We start from the raw sequence: 13746 nt of genomic DNA, 5'->3' as shown, positions 1-13746 counted from the left end.
GCGCTTTCGTGGCTCGCGGTTCGCGGCTCGCGGTTCGCGGCTCGCGGCGGCGCTTTCGCGGCTCGCGGTTCGCGGCTCGCGGTTCGCGGCTCGCGGCGGCGCTTTCGCGGCTCGCGGTTCGCGGCTCGCGGCGGCGCTTTCGCGGCTCGCGGCTCGCGGCTCGCGGTTCGCGGCTCGCGGCTCGCGGCTCGCGGCTCGCGGTTCGCGGCTCGCGGCGGCGCTTTCGCTCGCCCCGCCGGCAGGGCTGCCGCCGCCGCCACCAGGCTCGCCGGCCGCCCCCTCCCGTCTGCACCGCCGCCGCGTTTCCTCGCCCTGGCCGGCACTGCAGGCCCCCGCACCGCCGGGCTCCCCCACGCTGCTGGCCCCGATTATGCTGGGCTTCCCCCGCTGCCAGGCAGCCCCACCCGCCGGCCTTCCTGCTTCTGCCATGCTCCCCTGCGCTGCTAGCCCCAGTTCTCCCGGGCTCCCCCGCCATGCTGGCTCAGGCTCTGCCGCCCTCCCTGCCCCGCCCTGCTGGCTCAGGCTCTGTCGCCCGCCCCCACACTGCTGGCCCCGCCTCTGCCAGGCTTTCCCACCTCTGCCGGGGCCGGCCGGGCTCCAGCTTGGCTTGGGGCTGCCGCGGGCTCTCACTTCCGTGTTGGCAGCTTTTAGAATTTTGTTAATAGATTAGCCGCCCCGGAATATTAGCCGCACTTCCGGGTTTCCACCAAAATTTTGGTCAAATTGGTGCGGCTTGTATTCGTGAAATTACTGTAATTGTTTTTCTCATCAAATTAGAACCATGTTTATATTTTCAAAAATTTTAATATCTTCACAACTTGCAATATCCGTGTTACTGTATTTTTGTATATATATTTAAAGTAGAACTATACATAAACTGCAAGACAGATTTATTCCATATGTATCAGCTCTAATATATATCCTCAGAGAAATATCTGCATAGTAGATCTGAACTAAGTGGTTGTGTCATAGAATTAATCTTTATTCATGAAAAAGTACAGAAGGAGGGGGAAAAAAAGTTTGTGGAAACTTTAACAGGACCACTGCAGTCTTATTTCTGAAAGAAAGCCACTATCCAGACACTTTTTATAGAATTTGAGACCCTTTACTTGTACAAGGTTAAGTATCTTCTCTTATTTAATATACTCAGACATCGTTGCCTGAATTATTTATGAATAAAATGAATACATGAAACAGTTTCAGGGCTTCTTTCTGATTCATTATCGTGTGTACCTTGACCTGCATCACTGTGTTTCCTGTAGAGATATAGGTTTTAACTAAATTTCAGTTGAAATCACAAGTATGTTAGCATTCTGATTTAGAATGAAATATATAAGTCATATTGTATCTTGTTTGTAGAGGCATTAATAGATAACAGAATATTCATAAACTGATACTTTCAGAAAACTGAACTGGTATATGCATTAAGTGTAGGGGTTTGTTGCAATATGTCTTTGTACAGATTGCCATTCACCTTTTTAAACTACTTTTCATCCCAAATAATTTTTCTTCTGTAAAACATCATTATTTGCTAATGTTCACTTAAGTGAATGACTCACGAAAGAGCAAAAGTGTTGCTTATCAAGCTACAAGTCTGCAGCTGGAATGTTCCCTGGCATACAGCAGAGAGGGATGGAGGCTTTGGTTTTGTTTCATTTTCACAGTGGAAACCTTTTAACAGAGGAGGAAGAAAAAAAAAGACCTTCATTATAAATATTTTTCATCTTCTAAATCACCAGCAATTACATGATGTTCTACATCTAAAATTTTGAAGCACCATAATATGTGCATAATCAAAATGTTCTGCTTTTTTTCTAGTTTGCCTGTTTGTCTGCATTTTTACTGATTTTTCTGCAGAAGTTACAGCTATTGAAATTTGGTAAAATGTGAAAATTTTCTTCAAAGAAATATTAATCTAAAACCAGATAAATTGCTTGCTATTTGTCAATAACACAGTTGAAAAATACTTGCATTTAAGAATTTTGCGAAAAGAACTTTATGCCAAGTGAAGATCAGCACAGAATGAATTGAATTTCTTCTACATTTGCCTGTAGAAATCAAATTGTAATATAATTTAATAATAGTAACAGGTTGCATAATCTTTACTTGTAACTTAAAAGTGGACCCCTACTTCTCACAAGAGATTCATTATTATTCAATTCATACACTATAATGTCCAGCAATAATAAACAGTTAAGGAAACAACTATATAACTAGAGGAGAAAAACAGTAATCTAAAACACATCTATTGTATCAGATTAATAGCACTACAGTAAATCTTATAATGCATATCTTTAAAGGTTTATTATGGCAAATCGTCGAAGACAGCATGAAAACACGTATTACTCAGAAAAATTAGAATATACATCATATAAATAATGCAAAATAGTGTATATGGTACTGTAAAAAAAAAAAAATAAAAAGAAAATCAAGTTAATGACAGAGCAAATTTATGAAAGGGAGAGAGGAATGGCTGCCATAATTTCCCTTGCAACCATGCTGCCTACTGTGTTACATCACTGTGCAGGAAAGAACTCCCTGCAGACTCAGAATAACCCAGTTCAATTCTTGTTTCTTCCATAAGTAATTTGAGACTTAAGATAGAGGGATGAGCTCAACTAGTGACAAATCAGAAATTAGAAATATTTCTAAGAAGGTTAGCAGAGGAAAGTGGAGGAAATGGAGGACATTAAAGAGGTATTAGAATGTGGGACAAAGAAGATCAAATACAGCAGGAAGACCTAGAGAGTGGGTATTTTAACAGGTCAATAAATAAATTTTTATGCAATTTATCAGTAAATTTCACTATCTGCTTTTGATGGTTTTGTGCTTTCTGTTGTAAACATTTTTTAATCATTTATCTTACTTCCTTTCCACTTTTACTTTCTGAAAAATTTAGTTATTCTTAGACTGAAGAGATTACCAATGCATTTCTGTTTTAAGTTTTGAAGATGCCCTTAGGAGTACACTTAGATTACATACATGAAATCCTACAGGATAACATAATACCTTTTTCAAGTTCTTTGTTTAAAAATCTAATTAATTTGTTTCTGAAAGTGCTATTGAAATAATTACATTTAATTATTGTATTAGATAGCCTGATTTTAATACCATGTATGTGTCATTTAAAAAATTTATGAAAAGTGGAATAAGCAAGAATCTAAGCACCTGTAGTGGAACCTTAAACTAGTTTGTGGTGAACCTAATCAGATATAGATAAGCATTAGAACTGAGGTAAGCTTTAAATCAAAAATATTGACTAAAATCCAGGTTGTGTTATTGCATGACACTCAACAGTAGTGCATGATTTTGTGGACAGCCATGATAGTGTGAGAATATGATGACAGGCTTCACAGGTCTTTTTTGCCTTTCCTTTCTCATTCTTTCTTCTTTTACTAAAAGATGGATAATGAATCTCTGGCAAAAATTAGAACACTTAACACAGCTGCTTTTATTTCTCAATCTCACTTTCTTTTTTTTTTTTTTCCTTTAAATAATACCTAAATGGCAAAGTAATGCTTCATGAGTAATCACATTATTGTAATAGTAGGATATTGACTTCTTGGTCCTTATTTTCCATAGCTGATGAGAAGAAACAATGTTTAAATTGGAAAAAACAAATGAAACAAAATAGAATAGAGCTTCTGAAGTAATTCTATTGTCAAAGTTCAAAAAGATAAATGTTTTGGGACATTTTAGTGTGAAAAAAATCACGTTAGTCTTTTTGAATAAAATAACAAGCAAAGACTAAAATCATGACTGTTGTGTCTCCTAGGTTACAAGCTGCCTCTCAATTTATTATGCTTGATCTTTTTCTGTACTGGTAACACTGAAACTGTCTATGTAATAAATTCTGAGAAACATTTGGAAACATGGAATAGATTTTTACTGAATATCCTACATTTTCCTCTTGGAAAAGTACTTAAATATTCAATAAGGACTTTACTATTCTTTTGTCTGTTCACATGAAAACTTAGCATATTTACAGTATTTACAGTTTACATATTTATTATTCTATATTTTGCATTATTTATTTTATTTATGGTTTTTTGGTTTTTTTTTTTTTTTTTTTGCTTTAAAGTCAGGAATAACATTGATCATAAAAATGTATAGTATCCTACTTTTTAAAAATTTTGGGTTTTTTTTAGTATATTTATTTTAATGCCTGTAATCAGATGTTTAGTAAACTGGACATTTCCTAGAGAAGAAGCAAATAAGATCTGCTTTAACAACTCTATAGTACTTTCAGATGAACTTTACAATTAACTAGTACATGAATGGTAAAAAACATTTACTAAGATTTCTCTAACACAGATTTTTTTTTTTTCCCCTTTTCTCATTAGCACTATTTTAAATTTTTTTTTATTAGGTCAACTAGAAGCACTATCAGAACATTACTTTTACACAGGATCAGGACTATTTTTTCCTTTTTAAAAATATTTTATGTATTTTTTGGTTAACATTTTAGACAGCTTAGTACAAAACAGCTCTTTTCTTAGATTATTACAAAGCATTCTGATTTCTTTCTAGGACCTCACTAATTGTTAATGCCATGTACAAAGTTCCATGCTTCTCTTTGGGCCATATCTAACTGAGTTTCTCTCACTTGTGCTAGTTGCATGACTGATAGTAATTTTAAGAGTTGTTTAGATATCTCATCAATGAAAACTACATGAAAGAACGGGAAAAATATGATTTTCAATCAATGTTTAAAACTCAGAGAAAAGACATCTTATGCACACTTAACTTTTTTGTTCATTGGTGAGTTAAGTCCATGTTTTCACATCTCTTGAACCTGTGACTCTATCCTCCTCATCTCACTGTTCAACACCTAACACCTAATTCCTTCTTCTTTCTCAGTTCCTCACTGTTCTACACCTAACACTTTATTCCTTCTTTCTCAGTTCTTCATGGCATCTAAACATCCTGATGAAACGGATCTGTTGATATTCTCTCCCTTATTTCCCAAAAGCAATTTCTGTTATTTCGTATGGGATAGACTCAGCAACTTCTGGAACAATAGTTTTGTTTCAGTTCTGCATATTAGTATTAAATAGCAAATAAAGATAAATGGTGAAATATGATTAAACTTTTAAAGGTCTGTAAGATCTCATATTTTGTTGTTAATTGTGACATGATTAAATGATGTTAATTCAGTTGGAGAACGCTTTTATGAAGTGAGTCTATGAATTAAAATGCAAAAATGAAGACTGAAGTTTACTTGCTTAACAAGGCATAAGGAAGTATGGTTCCCATACATGGGTAATACTAGAGAAGCTTTCAGTAAAGGCAATGGATAGAAGAAAAAAGCTGTTTAAGTTAGTGTGTAAATTAAATGCCAACATTTGCACTTCCCAAACAATAACATCAGGAATAGCTTTCATCTCTTCCCCTAAGAGAAAGGCTACACTCTATGTACTGTGTCTTTGTCTGAATTAAAAAAAAATCCATCAGACTGAGCAGATTATGAAACAAATAATTGATTCTGAGTTATCTGCATTTGCATTATATATGATTCAGAGAATTTTCCTTGGACTCTATCTGGTCTAGTCCTCTGGCCTAAATGCCATTGTTTCTCATATGATTTTGAGTTGTCAAAAAGATCTGTCAATAATTTAGACTAATTTTTCTTCAAAAGGAGATGGAACATGTTTTGTGCACCTAGTTGAACTTCTCAGTGTTCTTCCTTCGAATGAAAGCTAATTTGTTTGTAGCAAAACCACTCAGCACATTTAAGAGTTAGAAGAAAGATCTGAACCAAAATTCTAATGTGAACACAACCTTTGATGTGTTAGCTGGGGAATATTTATCCCAGTTTTACTCTTTCTTTCATAAAAAAATGCTGGTTCAAAATGCTAATGAGTCACTGTTGGCAGCTTGTTACTTATAAAGGAAAAAACAGTTATCCATCAGCTCTGTAGAGAACAATGCTGTCCATGGAGTTAAAAGAATAGCAGACATACCATCTAGGCAAAACAACCATGTAAGCTAACAGCAAAGAATGTTCAGTGCATTAATCTATCAGTGGTATTTGTTATATTTTCTCAATCAGCTTTCAGTCACTGAAAGGCTTCTGTGTCTATGTAAACTCTGAAGTGTAACCTCTCTGCCACTATTTTCATACTTGAAACTTCTAAAAAAATATATAAGCGACTAACTTCTTCATCTTCACTCTTTTTAAATATCTTTTTTAAACTCTTGGTGTTTTAATTGAGGGATATTCTGTGTCTCCAGTGTTACTGAATTAATATATCTGGAGTCAGCCATATGCTTCTCTTTGTTCTTCAGTCCCACTGTATAATAATAACTAGACTTTCAAATTAGGTATATGATGTTTCATCTGTAAGGAATTATTCAGCTCTTTCAAGGAATTCAGCAGAGAACTTCCCTCTGTGGGCCATGGATTAAAAAAGATTTAAAATAACTTTGCCATTTATCCTGAACAGTTTTAGTACAGCTTGAGCAGCTGTCAAGATGAGGCTCTTCTGAAAATAGCAATAGAAATGCCCCAAGCCCTGTTTTGTCCAGGGCTGTGCCTTCTTATATCTTTTTATGAAATGTAAGCCCTGTAAAGAAGAAAAAAAAATGCCAAGAAATAATTCTTCCTTTTCAACTGAGGTCATCTTGACAGGTTAATTAACTTCGTTGAATAATAAATAACATAAATCTCTGTTTTCAATAATACATTGGTATGTAAATTTGTTTCACTACTGTGCTCATGTTTGACACTACTGACAACTAAAATAAGCATAGGTATGTTTTTTGCCATTTAATGTAAAGATTCTGTATTCATTTATTCCTGTTCTTTTCATCTCATAGAACAACCTGCAGAAATCTCATTTACAGCTATGGTTTCAAAGGGTCTGACACTAAGTTATTATGCTCATTCTTCATTGCTAAAGCAGGATTTCATGTCAAATTAGGTAATTTATTTGGTCCTCACAGGTTATTAATATCCTTCATTCCCAATCTTTGACTAATTTTGTTTTATAATAATATTTCATGCAATTATTCTTCTCAAGTTTTGCTAGACTGGAAATTGGAATGTTATGTTTCTTATTTCTCATCTCAAATCTACTACCAGTAAAACCTTCACATTTAGTCTCTTTAATACTTTTTTTTTTTTTTGTAATTTTCACTTGTCTTTGCAAAAGTGGTATCTTTTGATTCATTATTACAAGTTAGAAGTTACATGAAGATCCATGGGTCTCATCTGGATTCATAGAACTACTACAAATGTCTTTTACATCCACATCATAGAAAAAATGGAACTACAACTGGTTTTATGGTACAGCACAAAAGTAGAGATATTGACAATGGACAAAGATGCCATGAAAACATTCATGAAACATAGCCAAAAGTAGTCTAGAATCCTAACTTAGTGTGAAGTCAGCTATTAACTAGTAGGATATTAGAATATATGTATTTCACAAAAAAATCCTTATAATAAAAGTTTAAATGAAAGTCCTGAAAACCAATTTCAAAGCAAATAATAAAAGTTGTGGAAAATATTAATGAATCTCTAACTGTTTTGGATCTTAGGGAATTTACTCATCTGCATGAATCACGGAAACTCCAGTATAGTCCTCCTGTGTTCTCTTAACAGGAACTGTGTACACCATTACATGTACTTTTCATAGCAACTGTCTACCACATGCACCTACATGACAGTTGTCAATTACTTTATTTGAAAATAAAACAAATAATGCTGAACCCATAATTTTGGGGTGTTGGATTGTTTTGGTATTGGATTTTTCCCCTCTTTTTTTGTTTGGTTTGATTTTAACATTTTTTTTTTTTCGATCTCTCAGTCACACTAAACTTCCTCTGGAAAGCAGAGTAAAAACTGGCAAAAAATCCTGCAAATCCCCACGGGGTTTTTTTTGTTTGTTTTGTTTATTTGTCTTGGGATTTTTAGATGGGTTTTTTGTTTTTGTTTTTTTTTTTTGCAGGGGGGGGGAATTGTTTGTGGTTTTTTGTTTGTTTCTTAGGGTTTTTTTGGGTTTTTTTGTTTTTTTTTTTTAAATCTCTTTTAAAAATTTGAGATAAAAAATGTGTCAGAAGTCTGGTATATCCTGTTTTTAAATTATATTTACTTCCTTTTTACTGTCACTGATTGATTTAGAATTCTGTCATGGCCAAACAGTTTTATAATACCTTTATAATTTATAGTATAATTTACAGTATTTATAATTCTTCATTAATTCAGTTTTATCTTTCAGTTTAGAAATCTTACATAGGGATAGAAGAGTCTTTACTGCTTTAAAAATATCTTTCATTACTAGTAGTGGGAATTTCACAATTGGTCATGCAATACAGTTAGTTCTCCAAAGACATAACTGTTATACAGAGTGGGAGGAAATAATCAAGACAGAGGGATTTGAAGTAACAAAATCATAGAACAGCCCGAGTTGGAAGGGAATTGAAAACTCATCTGATCCAACATTTCATGGCAAAGGCAGCTGAGATGGGATTATCTAGCAACCTGTTTAATCACATTTTGAAAACATCCAGGGATGTAGACTCCCATCACATCCCTGAATAGATTGTTCCAGGGAATGATTGTTCTTACTCTCAAAACAATTCTTTGTTATGTCGTGATGAAACTTTTCCCAGTGCAGCTCACATCCATTGTCCTTCGTCCTCTCCACGTGACTCCATGAGAAGAGAGGTTTTTTTGTAGCCACCCCTCAAAGTACTGGAACACTGTGATGAGCCTCCCCCCTGCCTGAGACCTCTTTTCTTGAGGATCTAATGCCTTCAGCCTTTCCTCGTAGAAGAGGTTTATTCAACCCTTTGATTATTTTCATGACTTGCATTTGCAAGTCTGTCTGAATCTTTCTGCATCTTTCATGTGCAGCCTGGCAAGCACTGAGTAGAGTGGGATGATCACATCTCTACCACTGCTAATTATATTTCTGCAGATGCAGCCCAGGGTCCATTTTGCTTTCACTGTTGCCGCCACACACTGCTGACTCACAGTCAGCTTCTTGTCCTCCAAGACCCCCAGGTGCCTTTCAGTGACACTGGTCCCCAGCCATACAGATCATGGCTAGTTCTGGGCTCCTTGGTTCTGTCATGCCAGGGGCAGAACCTTGCAGGTGTTTTTGTTAACATCATGCAGTTCTTTCTGGCTTGCTCCTCCAGTCTGCCCAGGTCTCTCTAAGATGTCTCTTTCTTCTCACATGTCTGCCTCCCCCCCAGTCTGGTGTCATCAGCAAACTTGGTGAGACTGGTTTCAATCCCATCATCCAGATAATTTATTAAGATATTCAACATCATTACCGATCCTTAGGGATTCCTGTTGTGATATGCTTCCAGCCTGAGTGAAAACCATTGATACCCACCCTTTCAGTGCAGCCTGTTGACCCAGTTCCTACCCATCTTGAAGACCATCCATCCAATCTGTATCTTACCCTTTTGTTCAGGAAAAGGCTGTGGGAAATGGTATTGAATACTTTTCTGAATTTGAGGTAAGCAAATACACTACCTCTCTCCTTGTATGTAGTAGAGGTTGAAGAAAGTAAAATGCAAAGAAGAAAAAAAAGTCAAAAGAATTCAAAACTAGGGTATGAGAGGTTTATGAAAATGAAAGGAAGTAGGGTAAGAGGATGGGATTTTAAAATAATTTTTAAATTTCAGGAGCAACACTGGAAAAGACATAGATTTGTAATGAATTTTCACCTTTAGAAATTGTATGGGTTTTGTAAAGTCCACACACAGTTGGAGAAACTGCGCTGTGATCTTAGTTACCTCACATGTTGAATTGCTTCAACTTTATTATCTCTGCACAGGAAACAGAGATTGACCTTTCTGGTGAAGTATTCTGCTTTACTCTGCCATAAAGCAACATTAAATTTTTAATTAAGAACCAATGCATATACTTTAATTAAAAGCAACTACAAAAATATTTCTTTGAGCATGATCTGAATCACTGCAGACTGACTGGTTCCATTTTTGATAGAATCTGATCTTCTACAGCTCAGTTTTTATTCCTCATCTGGCTAGTCCTGTTTATACTCAGAAATTTTATAAGACAGGGAAATTAGTTCCTTTGGACCATGTTCAAAAAAGTCTGCTACATGCTGAATGGCCCATGAATTTCTGGGAAAATCAAGAAATACTCTGACAAATTTTTTTAAGATGTGTTATGCCATTTTGTCCTAGAACATGAATTTCATTTATGCCTGTTTTTCACATAAGACTGAGGGAAACAGGGAGGGAACAAACAAAGGATAATATAGCCTTGAATAGTACCAGATTTAGACTCCTCCTCCTTCTGTGACTAAACAGAAGTCAAACTGCAGTCATCAATCTAATATATGTGGAGGTTCATATACTACCAATACTGTAAATTCTGGTTGTTTTATCATGATTCATACAATGAAATACAATACAAAGCTCAGGATGTAAGAAAATGTAAGATTTTTTTTTTTCTTTTTTAGGAAATTTCTTGCCCCAAATGAAAGAGGCAAAATGCAGAAAAATACATCAGGGTATTAGAAACATTTAAAATTTCAAAGGAAAAACCAGTCCAAACCATATTGGTTTTAAATGTCTTTTCTTATTAGCAATCTCAAGCTTTGGAGATTTGTTTGCGGGGGCTATTTGAGGAAAATTAGAAGAGAAAAGGAGAGCAGAGGAGTTTGGGTGGCTGGTATTTTTTTCCCCAAAAAAGAACTAGCTGAAACACTGCTCATGGTTTTTTTGCTTGTCTTAATCTTGTTGCAGTGAATTCTCTACCATATGTCACAGTCTTTATGAAGTCAACCATTCTTAGAAGACTTTCCCATTACCACATTTTTTGCTGAATCACAGTGCCCATTTTCCAGAATTCATTATGAAAACAGTAACTTCACAGAGTTTGTTTTTCTCCCCAGCCTCTCTATAGACTAAATGTCTCTTTTTGACTTTCATAGTGAGAATACAATATTTCTCATATTTTGAGAATACAGAGTAAAATATTAGGCCTCGGCATAGTAAGATTTTTGGTTGCTACATGATTGCTGAAAGATTTGGTGGCCGTTGCGATGACTACCTTCAGCCAAAGGATGTTAATCTCTTTAGGATTCCACTGGGAAGGAAAGAAAGAATGGAAAACGTTACAGAGAGTCAAATTCCAGGAATGAATTTTTCAAGTTTTTTTTTTTTTTTTATTGTACAAAGGCTATATTTAAATCTCTCCATGGATTGATACCGATAATATTTGTATTACTTTTATGTGGAATTTTTCTATTTAGTTAAATGTATGATGTTTTAATGTTGCCTTGTTAATTTAATCATAGCCAAAATAAAACTAAGATAAATAATATATTTTTACATGTTACAATAAAAATGAATTATTCATATTTTTAAAGGAAATTTGATTATATATATGACGTTTAATCTCTTTGCTAAATAATAATTTTGTAATTTTTATAGGCATATAGTTATACCAAAACAAGTGCATGACTGCAGTATTCACCAAGCTAATAAAAGTAAAGCTAAAGGTCAATAAAACACCTGGAAAGATATTCAGCATTTCTTTGTTTTAGTTAAGAAAGCTTATTTTAAATTTCTATGGCATATTTACTGATTTTTTCTTTCTTTTTTTTTTCTTCTTCTTATTTTTTCTTTTCTTTCCTTTACTATAAATCAATCTAGCTGGTCACTGTGGTATCCCAGATCTTATAGTCAATGGACAAGTAATAGGAGAAAATTATGGCTATAGAGACACAGTTGTTTACCAGTGCAGTCCTGGTTTTCGGCTGATTGGCTCTTCTGTAAGAATATGTCAACAGGATCACAACTGGTCTGGCCAGCTTCCATCCTGTGTGCGTAAGTAAGCATGGCAATGCATACTGATTTATGGCACAGGAATATCTGTGTCAAACCAGATGAGGATTGAATGATCCTCTAAAGTATGGGGCCACATGAAATCTATGGTACATCTATCAGGTGGAGTTAAGTGTTGTCACCTTAAATTTCTACATCCTTTGGCTACTGAATACCTGCTGTTATGGATGTGAAAATTCTTCAGAAAGTGATAGGACTTATGAATGCCACTACTCAGGTTTAAAAATGTCTTTATGACCAGTAGTGGCTTTCAGAAATATTTAATGTATATTTACTTTTGGTTACAATTAGATAGTTTAAATTTTAGTTAGATAAGTAAACACTGTTGATGTAAACTGTCAACACTGCAGGTTAAAATGCTTTCTTTACCAAATTATATTTTCTTTTATTATTCTTCTTCCTCTGCTGTTACTTTGATTTGTGGTTTTGGGAATCATTTGCGTGAATATTGTGCTTTGTTAATGAGGTTTCTTTTGCATGATAAGTGTGTCAAGCTATCACATGAAAGATGTTTAAGCAATAACAAAAAAATCATGTATTTAATTTAGAAAATATGAGATTTAAAGTAAATTATCACAATTTTCAGGTTTAGTAATAGTGTGTTGAAAGTATTAATTGGCTTCCAAATATCCTACAGCTGTATCTTTGTAGCAGAAATTCTCTTAATGCCAAGTCAAAGCACACAATGTTCATTCATTTATTATATGATGTTTTAATTTTTATTTTTAATTACTGATTAACATTTTTATTACCAATAATTTGTTAAAAAATAGAAGAAAGTGTTTTAAAAGTGGTTTTGGATAACTCTGTAAATATTAACCTGTGTCAAATTTTCCTTACTTTTTTTGACTGGTTTTTGTGCAAAAAATAAACTTTACCTTCCGTCGACAATTTTTGTATAAACATAAGAAAAATCTCACTGTGCCAAGAGTTCTGGGATTTTTTAAAAAAATAGTCATAAATTTATAGCTCCACTAAGGCTGCTATTTAGGCCACAAAGATAAAATATTGAGTTGACACTAAGATAAATTTGTAAGAAATAATACCTGAGGAACTAAGGTAGTGAAATATTTCATTTCAATTTCAGGCTGTACGTAATGAAACTCTAGTGCTTGCTTTTCTCCTGCTTTGTCAGAACTGTTTTCGTTATTTACTTTCATTACTGCATGTCAATTTCTATTCAGTTTACAGTAATTTCACGACTATAAGGCGCACCCTTTTGACTAAAATTTTCCCTGGAACCCGGAAGTGCGCCTTATAGTCCGGTGCGCCTTATCTGATGGACAAAGTTCAAAAAAATTGCCTACCCGGAAGTGCGAGCTGCGAGCCACGGGGGGAGCCGGCAGGGCCATGGCTGCCAGGTGGAGGTGGGGCGGAGCAGGGGCGGGCACGCCCCGGCCCTGTGGAGGCGGAGCCGCCCCTCCAGAGGCACGCCCCAGCCCTGTGGAGGCGGAGCCGCCCCTCCAGAGGCACGCCCGGGCCCCGTGCAGGCGGAGCCGCCCCTACACAGGCACGCCCCGGCCCCGTGCAGGCGAAGCCGCCCGTCCAGAGGCACCCCCCAGCCCCGTGCAAGCGGAGCCGCCCCTCCAAAGGCACCCCCCGGCCCCGTGGAGGTGGAGCCGCCCCTCCACAGGCACCCACCGGCCCCGTGCAGGCGGAGCCGTCCCTCCAGAGGCACCCCCCAGCCCCGTGCAAGCGGGACGGCCCGTACAGAGGCACCCCTCGGCCCCGTGCAAGCGGGACGGCCCCTCCACAAGCACCCCCCGGCCCCGTGGAGGCAGAGCCGCCCCTCCACAGGCACCCTCCAGCCCCGTGGAGGCGGAGCCGCCCCTCCACAGGCACCCACCGGCCCCGTGGAGGCGGAGCCGCCCCTACACAGGCACGCCCCGGCCCCGTGCAGGCGGAGCCGTC

General features: G+C 36.8%; 1 protein-coding gene across 4 annotated transcripts in view; it reads left to right on the top strand.

The window, feature by feature from the left end:
• The window catches only part of LOC116996220 (CUB and sushi domain-containing protein 3), a 617877-nt gene that overhangs the window by 547109 nt on the left and 57022 nt on the right, over nucleotides 1-13746 (top strand). For all 4 annotated transcript variants that reach the window (XM_033059469.2, XM_033059460.2, XM_033059450.2 and 1 more), the window contains one exon: nucleotides 11644-11817. In XM_033059469.2, coding sequence (XP_032915360.1) covers nucleotides 11644-11817 — 174 coding nt within the window. The remainder of the gene's footprint in view (nucleotides 1-11643; nucleotides 11818-13746) is intronic.

This window comes from Catharus ustulatus, chromosome 1 (genome assembly GCF_009819885.2).
Source record: "Catharus ustulatus isolate bCatUst1 chromosome 1, bCatUst1.pri.v2, whole genome shotgun sequence".
Taxonomy (NCBI): Eukaryota; Metazoa; Chordata; class Aves; order Passeriformes; family Turdidae; genus Catharus; species Catharus ustulatus.
This window is presented reverse-complemented; position numbering and strand designations above follow the sequence as displayed.